We start from the raw sequence: 24,918 nt of genomic DNA on the forward strand, positions 1-24,918 counted from the left end.
CTCTGTTCTGGTGCGCAAAGACTTGTAGGACACAGTCCATTGGCTGCAGCTTGGAGCAGGGCTTGTGCTGGCCCCTGGCCCAGACCATGTGTCATTCCTGGTGGGGGGGGTGTTAAGTAATTGCCAGTTTCTTGGCGTGTCGGATGGAGTATCCCGCATCCTCTCTGTAGTCCCTGCAGTTGGGGGAGGCATGCTGCTGTAGCCTGTGGGGTGTCCTCTTTCTGCACTGGGGCACATTGGTGTGGCCTTGTGGGGGGTCTGGGCTCCCCTTGGGCAGCTGGAAATGTGACCTTTTATGAAAGTGTTCTGTTTCCTATATTAGGTTAAAGACATTTTAAAGGGTAAGAAATTAACTCAGGGTTGCTGCTGCTCAGGATGGATGAGGTGACGAGCTGCGGGTGAGATCTTGCACTCCTGCCCCTGCCCAATTCCTTTTTAAACCAAAATTTAACTTCTCATGTCCCTGGACAGAGGAATGATAAAGGGAAACAAATGCTCCAGGCAGCCTTTCTTTCCTGACCCCCATTCTTACCACCCCCTCTTTGGTATTAGGGAAATTGGATTTTTATACAAGTGCCTACCTCCATGGTTGTTGCTCAGCCAGAGGTGTTGAAAGCCAATGCTAAAAACCAGAGGCCGTGAATCTGACTGTGTTACGGCTTTTATTTTATGCTTGGAGTGACATAAATATATAAAGTTTTTAGGGTGGGGGGAGTTCTAAAAACCTCTGTAAAAGAGACGTACTGGAATCTTGCACCAATAATAAACCTTGTTGAAACCTCATTTTCTTCTCGGTTGTGTTGATTGGGTCATCTGGGCAATGAGATGGTCATTCATGTGGAATCTTGCAAGTCATCCCTCTTCTCACTTCAAACTGAAACATCGCTTGCTTCCCAGCAATCTGCAAGTAAGGTGCAAACTGCGCCCCCCACAAAAGCCCTAGCACAATCCACTAAGCCAACATTAGTTTCAAGTGAGATGAGATGGTGTGGAGGACAGAGAGAGGAGGGTGGCCTTGAAAAGCAGGTAGACGTTGACTTTCAGGATGAATAAAGTCTTTCCTGGTTCCCTATATGGATTCCCTCTTGTTCCAGCTGTGACTCATGTGATCCTGGCTAGGGTGATGTTGCCTGACCTTTCTACAAGGGAAACCAAAGCCTTGTGATGAATCTGGGCTCAAAACCCAGTTTCTTAACTATGGAGCCTCCCCTCCCCATGTTGTCTTGAGATTTACTCAAACATTTGCCCATGTGGGGCATCCAGAAGCTGCCCGCTGGTTCTGTGTGATGGATTCTATTCATCTCCTCCCTTGCGAAGAAGAGCTGGACCGGCGCTGGGGCTTGTGACACGCAGGAAACAAGTTTGCATTTACTCTAAGGGATAAACTTGGTTGTCTAGATTAGGTAACACCTCTGTCACCCAACAGGGATGGTTTGGGTGCACCTGTTTGAGGAGCAAGGCAGAAGAAGGAGTAGAACATAGGTGCCCTGGCGGATGCTTGCGTTGTCCTAAGCAACTCTGTTTCCAAATAACGGGAGCCAAGCAAGGGCACGCAAATACCTTTAGCTAGCCTTGGCTGCCTCTTTGGTCCTAGTCCACGGAAACTTCAGCTTTGCCAGTGCCATTGCTTAGCCCTAGGCTAAACACAGATCCATTGAAGATCAGGCTCCAGAAGTAGCTAGAATTGGAGAAATCTTGTATCTTCATCTTGTCTCTCTCGACCTGAAAAGCTGTAGCTGAGTCCTGCACCTTAGAGAAGCAGACAGGGCATACTGTAGAGGCTCTGCTCCATGCAACTGGCTGAAGGTGGAAGGACAAACACTGGGCAGTGCAAACCTCTCCAGAAGGCTGCAGGTTGGCAGAGCCATCCTGGTAGAGATGCCTGAGGACAGGCAGCGGTAGAAAGGAAGCATAGGATGGTGATCTGCAAAAGAAAGAGGTTCTGTCAGCTGGATCGGACACCCCCCAGAGGATGACCATGTTCATAATGACAGTGGGGACATCATGTAGCCAAGACACTAAAAGCAAGTCCTCTTTTTAAAGTGAGCACACACAACACTCATCCAGTCATTCCTATTTCATATTTTCCTTTGGTTCTTCTGTCTTTTCTCAGAACACAGACTTTTTCAGAATAAAAAAGGAGCACATTCTCCACAGGTGTTGATGCCTTTAGAGTTACTCTTCTGGGCAATGATCACAGCTGTGGGCACATTTTTCTTACTGCTTTTGTGGTGGTCACCATTTTATGATCAATAAAATTGATACTTTATACTATGAGCTTTTTATGAAAGAAGTACAGTATAACACTATAACATTATGGTGTTGTCATATTGTGTCTTCTTTGGCGATCACTCGTAGCTGAGTAAGATTGTCTTCCACGAACACAGTCTTAACAGTGAGTCTGTAAGTTACTGTGGAGGCCAATTCTAGATCCACACATCCTTCCACTGTGGGGACATAGGTTTCTGGGCGGGACTTCTCCCTTTTGTCCTGAGTTGTGTAATATTGTGTAATATTGCTATAACACCACAGTGAATTAGCATTTTAGTGTGTGATGTTCTAGCACTTTTAAAAAGTCCCAGAAAAGTGTTTTAGCAAAAGCTCAATTTTTAAATATAAAAATGGAGTCACAAAATGGTGCCCAACCCAAGCACTATAGTGAATGTGTGCTAAGCAGCAGATGGCTTCACCTGCAGCAGCTATACTGCACCTACTGGTCTTGATGGAAAATAGTGGGCTATACCTGTTTCTAACCACTTGCTCCTGCAGAAGCCAAACTAATGCTCCAGCCCTTGTACAATTCATCACAGAGCTTGTGTTAGTCACAAATACAGCAGACGTGTAATACAAGTTTATGTTTGGAGAGCTTCGGATCACTACATTCTTAGTGGTCAACAATCCCAGCAAAAGCTGGAAACTAGAGTGACTTAGTTTATGAATGAACACTTTGCCACAGCTCAAAGGCTAACCTGTTCTAGGCAACCTCCTTAGGTACCCATCTGGGTGCGGACCCAGTGCCCAGCTTGCAGCAGAGAGATGGTGATAGGTTCTGGATTCCCGGTAGTGTCTACTACCTCCAGCAGTTTCAGGTCTGCAAATGCAGCTTCCGACACGTTGGCTGCCAACAAACGGTTGGATCTAGAAAACAAAGGAGGATTTGTGTGTGAAATGGGGAAAGCACTGATATGTGAAGTGTTTGGTTTTTTTAAAAAAAATACAACACAGTTCCTGGAACTTTGAAACAGCTCCAGAGGATGGATTTAATTCAAAGAAGTCAAAAATGTGATTCTGTCACAGCACAACCCTATGCATGTTTATTAGGAAGCGATGCACCAACTTGACTGCCAATGTGAACAGCCTTAACATTGTCTGTAGCAGCACTATCTGCTTTTCTCAATTGCCATCCATTTTCTGTTAAATGGCCTTTCCAGCTGGTGGACTTCTTAAATTAAAATATAGCTTGTAACTTTTACTCTTTTTAATGAATTTGCTGGTTTACAAAGGTTCTGAAATCCAAACGGGGCTTGGAGTTTGAGGAATTCTGGTCCAAATATATGTTGAAAGTGCTGCGTGCATATCCAGTAAATTAAATACGTATTCATTCATGCTGTTTTAAAGCACGTTTTTCTTTCCGTATGACATTTCCATGCTGCCCCAGATTGTAAAGTTCTCTGGGTGCTTTATAGATAGGTCTTCCTTGTCGTATCACCAATCAACCAATTGGAGCTGTGACTGGCCAGCTTCTTCTCCAAACAAGGAACTGGTTTTCCCTAAGCAGAGTTCAGGAGACTGCCCAAGCAGCATCACCACTCAAATTAGGTACCCCTGTATCTAAATTTACTTAATGAAATTGACCAAGATCCAGATAAACTCATTGTGGCCATCACACAGGGTCCCTGGACATTTCACCATCTATTGATCCCTGTGCCACCACTTTATTTCTCGCTGCCACCACCCAGGCCCTACCTGGTACAATACTGAGTCCAGTCAGGGTTAAATTGGAACATAAACTTCTGTTTATTTATTGCAGTTTAGCAAGCGTGAGGTTTCATAAACTGTATCGGTCAATTACATTCATGGGGTGTCTATCCAGACCTATAACTTCCGCTACCTGCTCTCACTCACTAAACCACCTCTCAGATATTTACTTGTCTTCCTAGCTCCTAACTGTTCCTGACTCACCTTATTTCGCTACACTAACTCAACCTCCCCACAGACTATCCCAATTCATTCCCACTCCAACCAACCTCCCAACGAACGAACTCTTCTCCCTTCCAGAGCTGGTTTTATAGTCCCTGACTCCAACCCCCCTGGGTTCTGATTGGGTAACCTGTTTAACTATTTCACCACCAGCACTCTCATATGTTAACATCACACTCATTATCTTCTGTTCAGAGTTTTGATTCATGTCAGCAAGCAGCACAGTATTTGTGGAAGCGGGGAGGGGACAGAAAACGGCCCTCACTCAATAGAGAAAGCAACACCTATTATGGTAAACACAATGAAAGGTTTACTGCTTCATGATGAACAAACATTTTCTAATGCAGAATGGATTGTTTTTGATTTATGCATTTTGTATTCCCATTTTGTATTTTTATTTTGTGAACCGCCCTACAATCTTTGGATGAAGGATGATATGCAAATCTAATAAAGAATAAGAATATAAAATCTCTTATCAACGTCTTATGAATTATCTGGTATTATATGGCTCATAATCACAGTATGTTTGAGTATCATAATTAACTGCAGAGTCCAACAGCATTTTATTGGGGGGTTTTACAACTACTTTTCCATGTAGTTCCAGTCACAATTTTTATGTTCACTATTTCTGTTTTCGTTTGTTAGTAAATGATTGAATGTTACAGTGAATGTCCAACATCTGGTGAAATCTACAAATGCACAGATAAACGGATATACTGACAGGTATCAGTTAGTGAGAGGGGTGGGAGAAAGAGAGGTGAGATGTCCTGCCACCCACTTGCTATGGGGATATTTTGGGCTAAACTATGTATGATGCTCTCAGCCACATAAAGGTAAAGGGACTCCTGACCATTAGGTCCAGCCGTAGTCGACTCGGGGGTTGCGGCACTCATCTCGCTTTATTGGCCGAGGGAGCCAGTGTACAGCTTCCGGATCATGTGGCTAGCATGACTAAGCCGCTTCTGGTGAATTAGAGCAGCGCACGGAAATGCCGTTTACCTTCCCGCCGGAGCAGTACCTACTTATCTACTTGCACTTTGACATCCTTTTGAACTGCTAGGTTGGCAGGAGCAGGGACTGAGCAACGGGAGCTTACCCTGTCGCAGGGATTCGAACCGCCGACCTTCTGATCAGCAAGTCCTAGGCTCTGTGGTTTAACCCACAGCGCCACCCACGTCCCAAATAGAAGTTTGTCCCAAATGTTTTATCATCTTCTTTTGAAGATGTTATAGTGAAGGTGGAATATATGACTCAGCCTCCTGCAAAAACTCAAGATGAAAGTCTTGGGAAGGAAGTAAATTTTTCAGGGGTTGGAGGATGGAGTATCAGTGGCCCTCGCCATGAATAACAAATCAGAATTAGTGTGCAAAATTGCAGAATAAATTGTGTGAAGTAATTTGTTTAATTCAAGCAGGTCCTCGAACTTTTCTTGTAGAATTTGACTTGCATTTCTGCAGATTTTAAGTGTAGACTAAATGTGCAAAGAACACAGGCATGACATTTTCTTTGATGCATTCCACTTTTAAAATATAGACAACAGCAATTCAGACCCCTGGATTACATTGTATTTTAAAGCACCACACACACACACACACTTCCTCCTTTATGAGCAGTGGGAATGTAATAATCTCCATACCCGAGTGTCTATCCAAACTCTTGTAGTCAATTGTCATTTCCCTTACCTGAGAGTGATGACACGGATGTTGGGTGCTGTGAGGAAGGCCTCAGCCATAATGACAGCAATCCTGTTATGCTGCAGGTATAGATATTCTAGTGATTCTGGTAGGTCTGGTGGAACATAGGACAGCTCATTATAGCTCAGATCCAGGAGCTGGGAAAGCAAAACCAATAAAACGTTGGAGTCCCAGAGATTCCTGCCAGATCTGGAGCATCATTAAAGACAGCAGGTGCTGGACATAGGCAGATCTGTCTTGGGTTGTGAGTGACAACAACACAATCATTTGGTTTTCTTCCATACGCACCACTGAAATCAGCTGGAGTGGCATAAGAGCACTGTAGCCCTAAGTTGGCCAGTGCAGGAGAACAACTGGTAGTTCCCCTTAGGGCAGGCATAGGCAAACTCGGCCCTCCAGATGTTTTGGGACTACAACTCCCATCATCCCTAGCTAACAGGACTAGTGGTCAGGAATGATGAGAGTTGTAGTCCCAAAACATCTGAAGGGCCAAGTTTGGCCATGCCTGCCTTAGGGCTCAAACATAGTTCCATGCTTCTGGCATCCAAATGCTTTACGCAGAATTTGTAGGAGCCATACTCTTGCCTGTGTTCTGAGAGTTACTCAAACAAAAACTGAAAGAGAATGGGCTTATCCACACTTACCTTTCCTTGGCTCTTTCCAGGCATTGCCCGCTCCTTAAATCTCTGTCTCAGCACCCTTCTTTTTTGCTCCAGAGCTTTCACTGTGAAAACCTGCTCTTTAAAGCTCAGTCAGGACAAATGGCAATCCATGGAAACCCTGAACTGACATTTGCTCTGATTGAGCACTAAAGAGCATGTTTTTGCAGAGAAAGCACGGGGGTATGTGTGTGTTAAAATAAAACTGCTCAGACACACAGCTTTTAAGCGTGGACCTGTGCCTTCCTTGAAAGAGCAGGGTGAAAGGTAACTGTGGATAAGCTCAGAGTCCAGTAGCTGGGAGCAGAAGCCCACATTAGCGGGAAAACAGTCACTATAGAAACATGCTGAATTTTGTGTACTTTTAAGCAGGGCCTTGAGGAGTAACAAGCACATGCAATTATTATATTGCAGCAAATCCAGGTTTTAGGCATGTTCTGAGGGAGATAAAACCCATGTTTCTCCAGGGAAAAGCCATCACGGGAGACCAACACCCCCTCTCCATCACCAGCATACAATATTCAGAGGGAGAACTTGCATCATCTGTGTATGGAGAGTCCTCTTCATGGTCATGGTTAATAGTTGTCATCCTACATGAATTTGTCTAATCCCTTTGCAAAGTGTGAAGTCGTTGCCATGGCTTGTGCCAGTGCATCCTGCAAATTTGTCTTGCATTGTGTGAAGAAGCACTTTCTCTAGTCTGCCCTGAACTGATGGCAATTCAACGTCTTTAGGTGACTCCAAATTCTAGGAGGAGAAAAATATGCTTTTCTTAGTAGCTAAGGACAAAAGCCCTGCCTTACACTTGTTCCCGCTTTTCCCAGGATGGCTCCTGGTTTCCATGCAGATCTCCCCATGCCCAGATTAGGAAAAGATCCAGCCCAGAGACTGCTTTACTGTGGACCCTTAGTTGTGTTATTGCTGTCCTAAAACCAGCTTCTGAGCCACTGGAGCACACAGAAGGGCACCTGCCTGCCGGCAGCCTCACCTTGAGTCCATGCAGCTCTTGCCAAGTGCCTGGGTAGATGCCGCTGATCCGCAGGCGGTTGTGGGCCAGGTGTAGCTCCTTGAGCATCGTGAGGTTGACCAGCCGCTCTGGAGAGAGGGAGTTGAGCTGGTTTTTCTGAAGATTGAGGACCTGAAGGCTGGAGGGGAGCCCCGCCGGCAGGAGCGTGAGCTGGTTGCCTGAAATGTCCAGGGTCTCCAGGCGCCTCAGTTTGCGGAAGGCCAGGCGATGGATGTGGGCGCTGTAGAGGTGGTTGTAGCTGAGATTGAGCTCGACCAAGGCGTAGGTGGCCGCAAAGTCCTGCAGCCCAATGTGCGCAATCTGGTTGTGCAGCAGCATGAGGGAACGGACCCTGCGCGGAAGTCCGGGTGGGACGTGCTCCAGCCGGTTGTTGTACATGTGCAGCGTGTGGAGGGAACGTAGGCGGGCAAAGGCCTCGGGGTGGACTCCCGAGGCGGTCAGGGCGTTGCTCTGCAGCAGGAGGTACTGGAGACCCCGCACGCGGCTCAGGCGCTCGGGGGGCAGGTGGCTCAGGTGGTTGCGGCCCAGGTGCAGGATTGCAATGTTTGGGGGGAGGCCGGCAGGCACCTGCGTCAGGTTGTTGTTGGAAAGATCCAAGTACTCCAGGCTCTTCAGCCGGCTATAGAGAATCAAGAGCTGAACATTAGGAGACCCGCCAAAGCAGCATCCGCTCTCCTGTAGTCTTCCAGTTCCCCAGAGCTGGCCACGGGAAACCCAGCAGCCCTGGCTCTTGGCTCCGTCACTCATACCCACCAGGGGAGCCCCATTAAAAACAAAACAAAACAGTCACCTGAAGGTGGAGGGGTCAAGGCCATCATTGGACAGGTTGTTGTTCTGCAGGTAGAGCTCTCGGAGGCGCCACTGGCTGCTCAAGGCCCCTTTCGGGATGCGGGAGATGCGGTTGTTCTGCAAAGTGGAGCGTAGTGGTTAAGGAGGATCCCCTCCACTGCTCCCACCCCACCAGCCTAGGCGTTGGGATGTGAATAGATGCTAAGAGAGGATATATTTTTTAGATATTATCTTTCCATTATGTCAGGGAGCAAAGATTTGCCCTTTTCTATTTGTAGGGAGTTGTGTGTGAGGTTTATTGTTAGAGTTTTGTTTTTGTTTTGTAGGGAAGTAAAACACCCACCCACCCTATTGAGTAAAACTAAAAACCAACTATTTGGGGGCAGGCCAGCGGTAGAGTAAATTTGAGTAAATGCCATTGAATTACGTGGGATTTGTTTTTCATTAAACATCTGTGAGATTAAGAGCAAGTGTCTTTGAAAATGTTCTAAATTAGCATAAAACAATCCAATTCCACAACTGGTGGGGCTTGGCGCTGAAGAGTCAGGAGAACAAAGGCTCTGGTTTAGTACTCCAACTTCCCTGTCTTAACTGCTGGGCCCCATCCTCCTTGACCTAAAATCTGGGGCTCCCGATTCCCCTTCTCTCCCTCAGCTCCCCAGTTCATGGATGGGCTCTGTTCTCTTGACTGCCTGAAGCAAGCCTCTGCTTCTATACCATCCAGGTGGGAAATCTCTGCTGCCAACCTGTAAGTGGAGGCGGACGATGGCACGGGGCAGGTTCTGGGGCACGTAAGTGAGCAGGTTGCTGGAGAGGATGAGGGTGCTCACGGCATCGGAGCCGTTGAAGGCATCAAAGGGCAGACCTGTGTTGTTCAGCTGGTTGTTGTGCATATAAACAGACCTGTGGGGGGAAAGGTAAGGGACAGGTTAGGAGTGCCACCTCGTGGGCTGGCCTCATTGAGTCCTAGGGGCAGCATCCCATCCTGGATCTAAATGCTATCTGTTATGTACTGAAGTTCTCACCCTGGGCCAGCAGTGGGATACTGTAGATAGTTATGCAAATAAGGGATTGAAAGTGACGTTCAGTGATTGGATAGTTTTAGAAAATTGTTACAGTTACGTTGTACTGGAGCTCTATATAAGCAGGCTGACTGAACCCTTCAGTTTAGTTCTGTTCTGGCCTGTGAATAAACAAGAGCTGTCTGAAGAATCGCTGTGTAGTCTGATATGTTCACCCACAACTTAACACTATCCCCTGAGCTTGACACTGGGCTGGTGATCCTGAAGGAAGAGCATCTTCTTTTCCTAAAGCAAAGTCTTGCTGCAATCCTTGGCCTCTATAATGGGTCAAGCCTGATTCACACAGCACATTCTTCATATGTATACTGTACCTGCATCTAAGAATCCCGTAAGAACCCTCCCACCTCCAATTTTATTTTGATATAAGGCAGCTGTTTGTGGCTTTCAGGCTGGATTGGGGTCTGGGGGGGGGGGAGACAAGGGAGAGGATAGCTGCTTCACCCTTTCCCTGCCAAGCATTTGTGTGCTCTCTCCAAGCTCTTTTCCTCCCTGGAGGAACCCTATAGGTCACCCTGCTGCCACCCTACCCGCAAGTGAGAAATAAGTAACCTGATGTAAGGGGAGCAGTAGAGGGTGCCTCTGAGCAGATGCAGAGTGCCTTTCTTCCTCATTTCATAACCTCAGCAAGCCTCTTGAGCAGAGGGTGTGGCTTCTAGCTGTCTCTGATTTTCAGAAAGTAAAGTACAGTACAACTTTCTCTCTTACTGGGATCCCTGTAATAAGCAATATCATGCCAAAGGGTGTCTGCCAACACTCTGTGGTCTTGCTTATGTTGGAATGTGTACCAATCCTCTGTCCCACTTTTACCTGAGGCCAGGTTTATGCCCAAAGGTAAATGGGTAGACACGAGTCAGGTGGTTTGCTGCAAGGTCCACGATCCGCAGAGTGCTGGGTAGGAGCTGCGGCGCCACCGAAAGCTGGAAATAAACACAGATTCACAAAATAATAAAAGGCGGAAGGGACCACAAGGGTCATCCACCCTGAGATGCAGAAAGATGTTGAACTGACTCCAGCTTCCTACATCCACACCCACCCACGGCCTGTTCAGAGGGGAAGCAGCCAGAAACATAGCAGCCTAAGAACTGGCTGGCCAGGCCCAGCCACACATCAGCAGAAAGGTCCTTTCAGATTTCAAAGTGGTGGTAAAACATGCAGCCTGCTTGCCTGCTCCGTGGAAGACTCAAGGAGAAAATGCAAAACCACGTTTTAGAACTGTGTGCCATAGCAAGAACAAGCCTCCCACATACAGAAGCTGTTTCTCAACATTCCAATACCCTAGAGCAAGGTTTCCCAAACGTGGGTCTCCAGCTGTTTTTGGACTACAGCTCCCATCATCCCTTGCTAGCAGGGCCAGTGGTCAGGGATGATGGGAATTGTAGTCCCAAAACATCTGGAGATTCAAGTTTGGGAAACCTTGCTACGCAAACAGGAGCAGGCTTGATTCCCAAAGGTGCTGGGATACCAAGCATGATAAGCACCTCAGTGCTATCCTTGAGTGCCCCCCTTTGCTTCCTTTCCATGGAAGTGAATGGTTCCCATTATTCCCTCTCAATGGAATTCACTTTTGCGTGGACAGATTCAATCCCCTCCCCACCCATTCAGCCTAACTTATCTTTTAAGGTGGTAGAATGGGATGTGCAAACAAACATATGCACATTGTTTTTTATATTGTAAACTGTCCTGTGATCCTCTGATGAAGGGTGGTATAGAAATTTAATTAATTATAATATAATACACACACTGAATAATGAAGAGTCATAGCATGATTATCTTCACATGGTCTCCTAACTGTTTCAGTGAACCTACAAGACAATATATTGAATTGTTCATGCACAGCACTTCTCTTACAGCACTGACCGCACGTATCTCAAAACATCCTTCCATAAGGACTTGTGCATTCCTGGAGGGTGAATCTTGGAAGCTGCTCCGAGTTCATGGAGGGCAAGATAAAAATGTAATAAATTATCCCCAATTACACCTGCTTTGAATGATCACTGTTATTACTTTGAATATATTGGAGCTTTGCACAGAAATGTCAAAGATGTCGTCTTGCATTCTGTGACCCTTTTTCTCTATATCTAGGCATGTATTTTTTGGCTGCCCCTCTGAAATTTACTAATGTGTTTTTGCTCCCTCTCACAATATCTTGAAGCATCTCAGATACATATCCAACAAAGATGGAAGCATTCTGAAAAAGATGTGCAGAAGGCAAGTGCCCGCTGGTGGCTGAGATTCTTGCAAATAACGCTGGACTGTATCACAGATGGGAAACCTCCCGATCTCTCCACGTAGATGTTATGGGACTCCAGCTCCCATCAGCCCCAGCCAGGAATGATGGGAACTGAAGTTCAGCAACGTATGGGGTGCAACACCTTGCCTACCCATCCCTTAGTGAATCCTACCAGCAACAGAATTCAGTGGCTATGAAGATCAAACCCTTCCTAAAACACAACTCACCTTATTGTTGGCCAGGTAGATGTACTGAAGCGATTGCAGGGACTCAAAGGCTTCATCTGGGAGACCTTTAAAACGGGACACATCAGAAAAAGGCAGATTTGGGATTCATGCCCTCTACCGACTCTACCCACAAGATATATGCCCAAGCAGCAGCAGTGATGGTCTTGCGATCTCTTGCTGGTTCACGTGCAGCCAGCTCTGAATCTGAAGGCGGTTGCTAATTAACAGCTCCTTCATTTTGCGCACCACAACTCCAAGGGATGGAAGGGCCAAAGACTGAGCATGAACTGTTTCCTTACAACAATCAACCCATCCACTTCTCAAGGGAACAAGCATCTTTGGTCAATTAGGAGACAAGTATTCATGTATTGGAGGGAGGGGCTGAGGGTCCCCTGAAAAGCTAACAATCCTTCAAAATGCCAGGGAACACCGTGCTCTCTTGGGTCTGCTCACCTTCAGAGGTGATGTGGTTGTTGTGCAGATTGAGGGTTCTCAGGCCAGCCAGTCGGGACACCTCATTGTAGGGCAGCTCCTGCAACTGGTTGTTCTGCAGAAAGAAAACCAGCAGGTGGTCAGAATGAGTGGCAAGGCATTCACATGGACTCTGATCTGGGTGGCTCCTGATCTCCTGCAGTTCCATACTTCCTAGACAAAAGAAAGCCCATTGCAGTAAGTTACCGTATTTTTCGCTCCATAAGACACACTTTTTCCCTCCTAAAAAGTAAGGGGAAATGTGAGTGCGTCTTATGGAGCAAATGGCGCTGCACAGAGAAGTAGAGCTGGCAGCGCCCCTTCAGCGAAGCGGGAGAAGGAACAGGAGGAGACCCTTCTGTTCCTCCTCCCGCTTCGCTGAAGGGGCACTGCGCAGCTCTCATTCTCTGCGCAGCGCCTGTCCTGCGAAGCCAGAGGAGGAACAGAAGGGTCTCCTTCTGTTCCTTCTCTAGCTTCGCTGAAGGGGTGCTGCACAGTTTTCCCTCTCAGACAGGGAGAACTGTGCAGTGCCCCTTCAGCGATGCTCCTGTCTTGGCTTCTGCCTTAGCCATGCGCAGCCTCTTCGGGAAGGGGAAGCCTTAATCCCACTGCCCTGAAGAGGCTTGGCGCTGTTATCCCAGAAGCCTCTTGCTGTTCTGGCTTCTGGGATTCAGAATAATTTTTTCTTGTTTTCCTCCTCCCAAAACTAGGTGCGTCTTATGGAGCGAAAAGTACAGTAACTCCTTATTGTCAAAGATAACACTTGCTGTTGCTTCTACAGCTCTGGATACACCAATCTAGTGTCTAGGCAGCTATTCCCAGGCCCACACTCTATGGAGCAGTTGCAGCAACTAGGGACTGCTCCCCCTCCACCCATTTATTTACCTTCCACTGACAGGCTGCACACATGCAACTGGAGACTATGCCTGTGTGGAAGCTGCCTTTGCTCTTCCCGCTGCAGTACTCTCCTGGTTCTGGGAGACAGTGGTGCAGGAGAGGGTAGGGAAGCACCCACCCCTTCCCTTGCCTGCCTCCTCTTCCTCCAGCTCTGAAGCTCCCCCTACCTTGGATTCTTGCCTCCTGGTTTGTACAAGCCCCCACAACCCACTGCCCTCATCTCTCGAGTCAGACTCCAGACCCTCTTCCCCCCCAGTGCACAGTCCTCAACATCCTGCCAGCCCCTGACATACTCCCACCCAACAAGGCCACCCTCTGCTTCTGCCCAGGATCCCCTCCACCACCTGCAGTGAAAGATGCTGGATGCCTGCAGAGATATTGCTGGGGAAGATGTGCAGGTCAAGGCCACCACAGTCCACTGTCTCTTCTGCTGGGCAGGTGCAGTTGGCTGGGCAGCCAGGCACGTTCTGGGCTGGGATGCCTCCCATGGGCTGGGACGTCGCCAGCAGTAGTTCGTCATCATCAAGGCTGTCGAGCAGGAAGCTGCAAGGGATGCTCGCCAGCAGGAATAGTAGAAGACTGCCACTGCCCAGCTGCTGGGGGCAGAGGTCAGGGCTAGTCAATAGGAGCTCTATACAACCACCCTGCACATGCTTTTCTCTCAATGCTTCCCCTGTCTGCTTCATCAGGTAGGCCAGGAAGCCCCCCTTCTCTCCCCACCCCCATGATCCCCACTGGAAATGCAGACAGAGCCCCTTAAAAGTATGGAAACGCCTCATTGATTTGGAGGGGGGAGATGGAAGGCACAAGGGGGTGCTTGTCTCTTCCAGCGGGGAGCTAGGCGAATGAGTGTGCTGCATGGGAGACTGGAGAAGCACCGCATGGTGGCAAAATGAAATAAAACAGGGCAGCCTGTGTTGTAAATGTTTGGGTAGAGTTCCTGTGCATGGGGAAGGGTGTCAAAGATGTGTGTGGGCTCGTAAACGGTTGCTGACTAGTGAAGGTGGGGTGCCTACTCACAAACAGCCGTGCAAACCAGTGGCTTTTTTGGGCTAGCATTTATTGGGGGAAGAAAACTGAACAGTTTGAGCCTAACAAGCCTGAGAGCTGGAGCTGAGGAACGGGATGTGGAATTGTGCATGGGGGGGGGGGAGCGGCGGGGAGGATGGATGACTGGGAGCATTCAAAGGGTTCCTCTGGCCTGAGGTTGCCTGGATCCTTTAAATCACTTCCCCACTCTCGTCCCAGCATGCCCCATTCAGGACAGGCCCAAGAAGTGGAATAATCCATACGTCATCGTTTCCTATCAGTTAAGTCTATGCACGGCCCCATTAAAATGAATGGGAGCTGAGCTTTGTGGTCCTGAAATGGGTTCAGGATTGCCCATCAGAAAGCAGAGCTGCCCGGCAATCCACCTCCACCCCTAATCTGTGGCATTAATGAGCGCTTGATAGCACAACCAGTCACATGGGCTGGTAATATTTTCAGCAGCCCCTTAATCTGAGAGTTGTGGCCCAGAAGCCTCTCTTCCTCTGGAAAGAGCCTTGGGCTTGCACTTCTGAGGTTGTACAGAGCAGCTGCTTTCAGAAGCAAGTAGCAGTGGTTCTCAACCTGTGGGTCCCCAGATGTTGTTGGACTACAACTCCCATCATCCCTGAGCTCTGGCCTTGCTAGCTAGGGGTGATGGGAGTTGTAGTTCAACAACATCTGGGGACCCACAGGTTGAGAAAGGCTGCAAGTAGTCTCGAGAGGCAGTGTGCCTCTGAACGCCAATTGCTGGGCATCCCAAGCAAGAGAACACTGTTGCATTCAGGTCCTGCTTCCCATAGGTATATGCTGGCCTAGACTAGCCTTTCTGCCCAATCCAGCAAGACTCATGTTTTTAACCATCTCTGCTTGGTATTCTTCCCTCCACATAGATAATGCCAACTAAAATTTTTTGAAACATATTGCCACAGGAATACAGTGACTTTCCAAGGTGCTATAAGAATACAGTGGTACCTCGGGTTACATACGCTTCAGGTTACAGACTTTGCTAACCCAGAAATAGTGCTTCAGATTAAGCACTTTGCTTCAGGACGAGAACAGAAATTGTGCAGTGGCGGTGCAGCGGCAGCGGGAGGCCCCATTAGCTAAAGTGGTGCTTCAGGTTAAGGACAGTTTCAGGTTAAGAACAGACCTCCGGAACGAATTAAGTTCTTAATCTGAGGTACCACTGTACACTAAACCAGTGGCGTAGCGTGGGGGTGCAGGGGGGGGCCGGCCGCACCGGGCGCAACATCTGGGGGTTAGGGGGGTGCAAATCCACGGGTTAGGGGGCGCAAATTACTTGCCTTGCCCCGGGTGCTGACAACCCACGCTACGCCACTGCACTAAACCAAGGAGAATGGATTTTAGGGGTCATCCCCAAACAGACCAGAAGGAGGGGAGGGGAAATGGACCTTGAAACGGCACTGATTGTATCCCTGTGGCCAATACTGGAGGGACCCAATGCCATTCCAGGGGCAGTCTGGTATCTCTGGCCAGCTGGAAGGTCAGGAGGCCAGTTTGCCCCAAGGACAAGGGATTATGCCATTGGCAAGGTGCGCCTGGGTTTGCGTTCAGCTCCTTTGGGAATTCTTTCCAGCATGTCTGTAAATCGATCTTGGGAACCACAGAAGCCTGATCAAGGCAGGAAACAACCAGTCCTTGTCTCCTTACCACCGGACACCAGTCTGTCAAACAGAAGAGACAGAAGCTAGAAGCCCTTGGTTCTGAGCCAAGGAGTCTTGTCTGCTTGTTAGCTTTCGCTTTTGTATTAAGAAAAAAAGAAGAAACAATATTTGGAAGGACGTTTCTCCTCCTCACCCTTCTTCCCGCGCCACACACTTTCTATCATGCAGGAATAACAATCATAATATTAGAAACTCTCATCTCCACGACAGAAAGAGCTGCACATGTAAAGCATCATTATCATAACCAACAACCACCACCCCAACCTGCCTGCTGTGCGGTTGTTAAAGACGCAGGAGACAACGATTTCCCCTCCTAGTCAGACCCAAACAGAAAGCATACCTGCAGCATCCATTAATGCGGAATAACCCTAGGTTTCGGGCTGGACAACCCTTAACCCGCGCGGTGGCCCCTTTGCACCCAGGCGCAGCATGCACACGACCTTTCCGACCCCGCGCGACACGGGTCTTAACTCCCCGGCATCCCGGGCGCCTCCCACGCGAAAGGGGCAACTCCCCCCGCGCCCGCCTGGGGACCTCCCCGCCCCTCGGCCCCTCCGCGTTGCCCCCTGCCGGCGCGCTCCGGGGCGCCACGCGGGGGGAAGCGGCGCCCGGGTCCTCGCTCGCTCACCATCGCCCTGCTCGGTTGGAGGCGCCTCTCCGCGGGAGGATGCCGCGGGTCGCGAATGGGATCCAGAGCCGCGCGGGGCGGCACCCCTTGCCCTCCCCGCTGGCTCGCTCGCTCGCCTTCCTTCCCCTTCTGAAACCAACCTCTTGCTGCGGAGGAGCCCAAGGAGCGCAAGGGGAAGGAGCCGGGGGAAAGCCCTCCCCTTTCTTCCCCAAAGGCAACCGGGACGGACCTGTCGCCGCTGTTTCTGCGTGGGAGTGGGGCGGAAGGGGGGGGGGAGAGAAAGAATTGTTGCGTCTCCTTGTTTTCCATCCGATCAAAGTTAAGACGGGCTATTGCATAACGCTGCCTCCGCGGAGAGAGGTGGGTGAAATGCCAGCGAGGCGCAACGCTCCAGGGGCCGATCAATTGCGCCGCGCCCGCGGACTGACTGTTTTCTCCATATCTTTCTCCAGCGCGCCCACTTTAGTCCTCGTATCTCCTCCAGTTAACCTGTCAGCAGCGGCACCCCGCGCTCTCCCAGGACTTTCAAGGCTGGTCTTACTTGAACACCTAAGAAAAACATGAGACTTGGCACAGGAACAGTGTGCCCCCTGACCATGCACAGAGGGCCCCTGCTGTGGTTTCAAGCAAAGGCCGTTGCAAAGCTCACAAAGTCAAATATCAAACTTGCACTGTAAAAATTAAGTCAGGATAAGATTAAGGATTAAACCACAGAACCTAGGACTTGCCAATCAGAAGGTCAGCAGTTCGAATCCCCACAACGGGGTGAGCTCCCGTTGCTCAGTCCCAGCTCCTGCCCACCTAGCAGTTCGAAAGCACCTCAAAGTGCAAGTAGATAAATAGGTACCGCTCCAGCGGGAAGGTAAAAGGCATTTCTGTGCGCTGCTCTGGTTCGCCAGAAGTGGCTTAGTCATGCCGGCCACATGACCCGGAACCTGTACGCTGGCTCCCTCGGCCAGTAAAGCAAGATGAGCGCCGCAACCCCAGAGTCGGCCATGACTGGACCTAATGGTCAGGGGTCCCTTTACCTTTAAGGTTAAGGATATTACATCAAAGTTATCAGCTGCAATCTGAATGACAGACATTTGACCTTCAAAACGATTCCCCCCCCCCCACATGCCCACCTCCCAGGACACTTACAGCACTTCTCTGGAATATCTGCATGTTTGTACTTCAGACCCACACACCAGCAATCAGTTTTTGGGACTGCAATTTGTTATCCAGTGGCTGCCACCAGCCTTCCTCTGCGGCTTTTTACCTTGGGAAGAGAAACTGCCAAACACTTAAAGACTACCTGGTTCCAGGGTCACAAAGTTAGGGCAAGCTGGGTTCCATTCTCTGTCCAGCTGCAAAATGCCCCGATTTTATTCCCCCTGAACAAACTGGAGGAATCAACAGGACAGGATGATTGTCATGGTCCGGTTCACGGGCGATCGAAGTCCCAAGCTGGGGATGTCGGGACCGGGGGCAAGATGGCAGGGTGGGAGCAGGAACGGGAGTCCAGAAGCCAGGAGTTGGGAAGCCAAGAGTCCGAGGGTCAGAGAGCTGGGAGTCAAGAAGCCAAGGGTCAAGAAGCAAGGAGTTACGAAGGCAGGGGTCCGAGGATCAAGGAGTCACAAAGGCAGGAGTGCAAGGCGTCAAGGCACCAAACACAGCAAGGCAGGGAACATGTTGCTGTGGCAAAGAGCTGAAGGAAAATGCTGACCTTATATCCCTTCCCAGCTCTTGCCACCAGGTGCTGTGAGTTACCAATCGGCCTCACCTGTGCGGTCGAGCCTTGCCTCTCCAGAACAAACTTAGGAAGGCCCCAATCCTGGTCACAGGGCCTGGCTCCTGCACACACATGACAATGATGCCCACATGCTTTAACAGGGTATGTGGACCATGATATAAACAAATTTGTTTCTGTTATTATCCTTGCGCTAGCCCATTGTTTATATCCTGCCTTTCAGGATACAATTCCTTCAAAGGCAGCTTATATTAAACTACATTTTTAAACTACCACAATAAACAACAGCAACGTATAAAAAGTCATCCTTCCCACAGGGCACTTAATGGTAGAATGTGTCTGTCTTGAAAGGAGACAGTCCAGATGGAATAGTTGCCAAGGTGGTCTTCACCTGCCTCCCTCTCTCTACTGGGCTCCTTACACATTCAAAGCACATTTCCCTTCTCAAAGAATTCTGGGCACTGTAGTTTTTTTATTCTTACTGTTATTCTTACTGTTAATAATAATAATAGTAATAAAATTTGTATACAACCCTTCATCCAAAGATCACAAGGTGGTTCACAACATAAAAACACAAAATTAAAACACAAAATACATAATAAACACTTTTAAAAGGCCACAGAATGTTATCAGCCCAAGGCCTGGTTATAGAGAAATGTATTTGCTTTGCGCCTAAAGGTATGTAATGAAGGTGCCAGGCAAGCTTTCCTGGGGAGAGCATCCTACAAATAGGGAGCAACTGCAGAAAAGGCCCGCTCTTGTGTTGCTGCCTTTCAGACCTCTCATGCAGGGGACACACAAAGAAGGGCCTCGGATTATGACCACAGGGTCCAGATGTAGGGAGAGGTGGTCTTTGAAGCACAGGTGGCAACCATTTTGCACGGGGGGTTCGTTCCTGGCTCCCCTGTGCATTGGTGGACGACGCATAAGTCCACTTCGCCCTGTTATGCTCCCATTCTGCCCTCTTCCAGATCCAAAAGGACCCAGGTGTCGGTGGTTGTGCATCAATTGGACACATGCAAAATGGTTGCTGCCTGTATTGTTAGGGGTCGCTGGGAATTGAAACTACAGCATGGAGAAGTATTGGAGGGGGAGACTATGTTTCACATGTGCTGTAAAGCCCTGACTGTAGATGACCCTGTGGTGTGGGAAAAAGTCCAACTGGAGCAGGTTCTGAGGTGGTCTTCATAGGAACGTAAGACAAAGACTGCTGGATCAGGTCCATGGACCATCTAGTCCAGCATTCTGTTCTTGCAGTAGTTGATTAGATACCAGTGGGAAGCTTGCACACTGGGCATGAACACAACAGTAACCTGCCTCGGTCCAGTATATCTGAAGGAGCGTCTCCACCCCCATCGTTCTGCCCGGACACTGAGGTCCAGCTCCGAGGGCCTTCTGGCGGTTCCCTCACTGCGAGAGGCCAAGTTACAGGGAACCAGGCAGAGGGCCTTCTCGGTAGTGGCGCCCGCCCTGTGGAACGCCCTCCCACCAGATGTCAAAGCGATAAACAACTACCTGACATTCAGAAGACATCTGAAGGCAGCCCTGTTCAGGGAAGTTTTTAATATGTGACATTTTAGTGTATTTTTCATCTTTGTTGGAAGCCGCCCAGAGTGGCTGGGGAAACCCAGCCAGATGGGCAGGGTACAAATAATAAATTATTATTATTATTATTATTATTATTATTATTATTATTATTATTATTATTATTATTATTACTGCCCACCTGTGATTCTTATCAACTGATAATCTTCATTTGTCTCCCCATTCTCTACAAGTCTCCAAAAACATATTGAGAGGGACTTGAACTCACTGAATCTTCAAGGAAAACTGGCTCTAGTGGAGAACTCAGGAATCGGGACAGCTGCAACGAAAACAGGAAGTTGAGTAGGCATTTATCTGTCTGTCATAACACTAAGGCATGAGGCCATCCAGTGAAATGGATGAGCAGTAGATTCAGGAAGGGAACAAGAAAGTACTTTTTCACACAATTTATGATTCACTTATGCAATTTGCTGCCATGAGATGTGGGGTTGGCTTAGGCTTAGATACAAAAAGGCTAGACAAGTTAATGCAGACAACTTGTGCGGCTTTATCAGCAGGTATTAGTCATGATAGGTGCTTAGCAGCAGCGTATATTTGAAGTCTAGATGCTAGGGGATTAGCGAAGGGTAGGGCTGTTGCCTTCCTGCCCTGACTGGGGACTTCCTGGAAGCTGGCCACTGCTGGAAGCAGGATGTTAAAGCAGAAGGAACTGTGGTCTGATCCAGCAGGGCTGTATGCACTCTAGTCAACATCCCCTTAGAAAGACAACATCTGTGCCTTTAACAAATGCGCAGATATAGTGAATTTTGGATTGTGGGGCAGTAGCAGCACCATCACAGAAAAAGCCAACTATAAAGTAACTTGCTGTCAGGGGTTCAGGAGCAGAGGCAAGAGCAAGGGAGGAAACAGAGAGCGAAGGGGAAGAGGCAGAAGAAAAGATGAGTGATGACGACGACCCGAGATCTCCGAGCCTTTCTAGTGAATCAGAAGATTCACAGAAAGGAGCACCAGTGGCCAGGGCAAGGGGGGAGTCTAGGGGGGCACCCCAGGAAGATAGAGCCAGAGGGGACTCAGAGGAGAGCAGTTGGAGATCGGGACCAGCGTCACCGCCAGAGAGCAGGGAAGAGGAAGGGAGCCAGGGAGCAAGCGCTGGCAGCTCACGACAGGAGGGAGGGCATGAGTCAGGAGTGGCCACACCTCCATCGGGGAGCGAAGAAACGGTCAGACGGAAAGTGGAAGGTTGGGTGCGCGCGCCAAGTTCAAATGCACAGGAAAGTGACGCAGTAGGCAGCCCTGAAAGAGAGCCAGGTCCTAAAGCCCGGCGCAAGGAGACAGGAGGGTCCGGGGGGTCAGCGTCAGAAGAATCCAGGAAGGAAGAAACCCCGGGGGGCAGAGGGACCCAGAGGAGGACAGTCAGGCGGAAAAGGTGGAGCAGGGCTAGGATATTAAGTTGGTGCACAAGGGGCGGAGACTCAGACGGAGCTTCGCCGATCTAGCCACTAGACGTAGAGTTGCACGCAGCAGCTTGAGAATGGAAACTGTAATTCAATAAAGACTTTTACTTAATGATCGCTGGCTAGCGTGATCCTCTGTGAGCTAGGATCTGGAAGCAGCTCTGACACTTGCTTTGCCCCCAAAAGGAATATGGCATTCTACTCAGATTTGTGATGGTGCAGTTTTAATAAAAACATACTTGTCTGCCCATCACTCGTCCCTACAGGCTTCTCATGTCCCCACTTTGGGGAGCCCTGAATTATGCAATGCAAGAGTTGGTAAACAAGAGCAGGTCTTCTGGTTTTTCTGATTGTCATGCAAATTTATACAGCTCTGAAAGCAGATTCCAGGAATATTTCAGTGACTTTGGAATGGATCACTTGTAGTTTCCCATATGTCGTTGGGATGAGATAGAGGAATTCTGTGAAGCCATGGACAGGGACTCACTTCACTCGGCCAAAAAAAGCTTCCAGATCTGGCCTACATGTAAGGCTTAATTTGAACCAGGGCTGAGCCCAAGACATGTGCTTAGTTTTAGTGCTTTATTTCAGACAGTAGAATTTGTTTCAAAATCTAGTTCTGGGTTTATCATTTTTCCTGGAACTCAGTTTCTCTGTTGCTGCAGACAGCCTGCCTCAATGTCTTGACTGCATACTTCCAGCCTACCAGATTTTCAGACACATAAGAATCTGATATGCAAAATTATCTAGGTTGGAGAAAAACAGAAGTGTTACAGGGCTGAACTTAACTTGGCAGCAAAAGGACACAGTTCTTTGTTTGAAGACTGCCAAACAGTAACATCTGACTAGCTGGCTTGAAAGCACTATTTATAGCTTCCTTTCCTGGCTTGGCTTAAGTGATGGATATATAAACACTTTTTTTGTTTATTGTTTTGTTATTGGTTCCCTCACCTCTTCCTTGTTATGTTTGCCAGCGTATTCAGTTCTGTGCCAGGCTGGGGCACACAGCACAGCCAAGGCTCCATCTCCAGGTAGAATGACACGAAGGCACAGTCAGAGCCCAAGAAGTGCTGAGATAAATAAAAAAGGGAAGAAAAACAGGACATTTTACATGTAAAATGTAAGATGGGATTGATAATAGATAAGCTAAATTGGATATGAATTTGCTGAACCAATTTTTAAAAGGGATACAAAAAAGGGAGGCGTGAGGAAGTCAGGAAAATAAGTTAACTAAAGATGAGAAATCAAAAAAAAGAGGGAGTTTTGTTTCCTTTTATATGTGTTTTTTCTTTTTCTTTTTTGGGTTTAATGTTTGTATTTTTGTATTTTGTATTTTTCTGAACTTTTCTATTGATAAAACTTAATAAAAGATAATTAAAAAAAGAAAAAGAAAAACAGGACATTTTAACTCTGCCCTTGCAAAATCTGAGATATAAACAGTGCCATGCACTTCAGTGAAAAGCACATAGGGTAGAATTACCGGGTTGGCGTGCTCCCTTGTCATCAATGCTTTTGTTTCTAGACCACCTGTCATCAGACGATTGCAAGGAAGTATACCACAATACAAAAGCTTCCCAGATCCCAGTAAGCAAGGAAAACTTGCTGGGTGCACATGTGGGGGAGGACATATAAATGGTTTCTCCGCTCTCCATTTATTTATTCATTCCCCTCCACCCCACATAAGGTTGCAATGGCGTTAAGTAAATTGAGCTCAAGTTGTGGGTTCACTGTACAGTTTTCTTAGGGACTACAACTAATCCAGAATGCGGCAGCTAGACTGGTGACTGGGAGCAGCCACCGAAACCATATAACACCGGTCTTGAAAGACCTACATTGGCTCCCAGTACGTTTCTGAACACAATTCAAAGTGTTGGTGCTGACCTTTAAAGCCCTAAACAGCCTCAGTCCAGTATATTGTGGTACCTCGGGTTAAGTACTTAATTCCTTCCGGAGGTCCGTTCTTAACCTGAAACTGTTCTTAACCTGAAGTACCACTTTAGCTAATGGGGCCTCCCGGTGCCGCCACACCGCTGGAGCACGATTTCTGTTCTCATCCTGAAGCAAAGTTCTTAACCTGAGGTAATATTTCTGGGTTAGCGGAGTCTGTAACCTGAAGCGTCTGTAACCTGAGGTACCACTGTACCTGAAGGAGCGTCTCCAACCCCATGATTCTGCCCGGACACTGAGGTCCAGTGCCGAGGGCCTTCTGGCGGTTCCCTTGCTGCTAGAAGCCAAGTTACAGGGAACCAAGCAGAGGGCCTTCTTGGTAGTGGCACCCGCCCTGTGGAACCCCCTCCCACCAGATGTCAAAGAGAAAAACAACAAATCTGAGGTTCTGCCGCCACAACAAAAATCCCGGCTATGCCCGTGCTTTCTGTTTAATTTTTGTCGCTGTTTAGATTTGTACTCATTCTGAACCTAAGAGAGCAAGGTGACTCACAGTACTTATGCTATATAAGAATTACCGTATTTTTTGCTCTATAAGGCTCACTTTTTCCCTCCTAAAAAGTAAGGGGAAATGTTGCTAGAAGAGTCAATTGATTTGTCATTTTTTATTTTATCAAGAAGCCGTAGAACTTCATCTCTTGTCACTTCTATTTGCCTCAATTCCTCAGACTCCCTTCTTGTGAAAGTTCAGGCCCAGGAATCTGCCCTATATCTTCTGCTGTGAAGACAGATGCAAAAAAATTCTTTAGTACACCTTTTACTCTGCTGTCATCTAAAGGTCCAACACCCCACCCTAGTCAATCTCCTGCAACTAATGTATTTAAATGAATTTTTGTTGGTGGTGTTCTTCATGTTTTTGTTTAGCAATGTGCTCCTCAAATTATTTTTTTAGCATCCCTTCAGGGGGTTTTAAAAGCAGATTTTCCAGCTGCACAAATTCTCTGTCAGACATCATGTCACACATGCACAAATACACACAGTGTCAAATGAACACACAATATGCTTTGCTTACACCTGTGACAGTTTCTCCATAGAAGTTAGTCATTCTCACTCTCATTCTCATCTACAGCAAAACCCAACTTACAAGTGCAAGGGACACTTCCTGAAAATTATGTATCTATCTACTACTCTGCCTCATCAAACTTGTGCTGCCAAAATTGGTATGTCTCAAGCAGTCTTCCTGGCCATGGAAGTACTTTTCTTCATCTGAAGATTTGTATTGAGTTGGGGGGACAGCTGCCCCCTGCCCCCCATTGGCTACGCCTATGGCAGAAAGTGTGTAGCCTTGTAGAATCCTAGATCAACATACTACTTGATGATAGCACTGAAATGATTTTGGGAATGGTGCATCCTAAAAGGTTAATGCTGTAGCATAGAATATTGTAATGCCATATGCTTTAGGCCAGGGGTAGGCAAACTAAGGCCTGGGGGCCGGATTCGGCCCAATCACCTTCTCAATCCAGCCCAGTGTTTTTACATGAGTAGTATGTGCCCTTTTATTTAAAATGCATCTTAGAGTTATTTGTGGGGCATAGGAATTTGTTCATATTTCCCCGCCAAAAAAATATAGTCCGGACCCCCCGCAAGGTCTGAGGAACAGTGGACTGGCCCCCTGCTGAAAAAGT

At 48.0% G+C, this 24,918-nt stretch overlaps 1 protein-coding gene across 8 annotated transcripts; it reads right to left on the reverse strand.

Moving 5' to 3' along the window:
* Positions 1 to 645: 645 nt before the first annotated feature.
* PODNL1 (podocan like 1) lies at positions 646 to 22,416 on the reverse strand. Of its 8 annotated transcripts, XM_081175729.1 has the most exons (12): positions 22,298 to 22,416; positions 20,161 to 20,211; positions 13,621 to 13,872; positions 12,362 to 12,455; positions 11,909 to 11,973; positions 10,259 to 10,368; positions 9,116 to 9,272; positions 8,371 to 8,486; positions 7,542 to 8,199; positions 5,883 to 6,031; positions 2,970 to 3,138; positions 646 to 1,924 (listed from the first exon to the last, which is right to left on the reverse strand). In XM_081175729.1, the coding sequence occupies exons 3-11, from the start codon at positions 13,762 to 13,764 to the stop codon at positions 2,988 to 2,990; spliced, it is 1,644 nt and encodes a 547-aa protein (XP_081031855.1). In that variant the 5' UTR covers positions 13,765 to 13,872; positions 20,161 to 20,211; positions 22,298 to 22,416; the 3' UTR covers positions 646 to 1,924; positions 2,970 to 2,987. The 8 variants fall into 8 exon arrangements, 7 of the variants coding, with proteins under 7 accessions (XP_081031855.1, XP_081031856.1, XP_081031857.1 ...); XM_081175730.1 differs by lacking the exons at positions 20,161 to 20,211; positions 22,298 to 22,416 and adding an exon at positions 16,759 to 16,890; XM_081175731.1 differs by lacking the exons at positions 20,161 to 20,211; positions 22,298 to 22,416 and adding an exon at positions 16,759 to 16,831 and having other exon boundaries at positions 13,621 to 13,869.
* Between the last annotated feature and the right edge of the window lie 2,502 nt (positions 22,417 to 24,918).

Source organism: Podarcis bocagei (assembly GCF_964188305.1).
Source record: "Podarcis bocagei genome assembly, chromosome: 17".
In the NCBI taxonomy this organism is placed as follows: Eukaryota; Metazoa; Chordata; class Lepidosauria; order Squamata; family Lacertidae; genus Podarcis; species Podarcis bocagei.

Excerpts from the sequence above, each read along its gene's own strand:
- PODNL1 (XM_081175725.1), bottom strand. Across the intron at positions 8,200-8,370 it reads CTTGACCCCTCCACCTTCAG|CCGGCTGAAGAGCCTGGAGT; the intron begins GTGACTGTTTTG and ends GATTCTCTATAG. Across the intron at positions 3,139-5,882 it reads ATCCGTGTCATCACTCTCAG|ATCCAACCGTTTGTTGGCAG; the intron begins GTAAGGGAAATG and ends TTTGTTTTCTAG.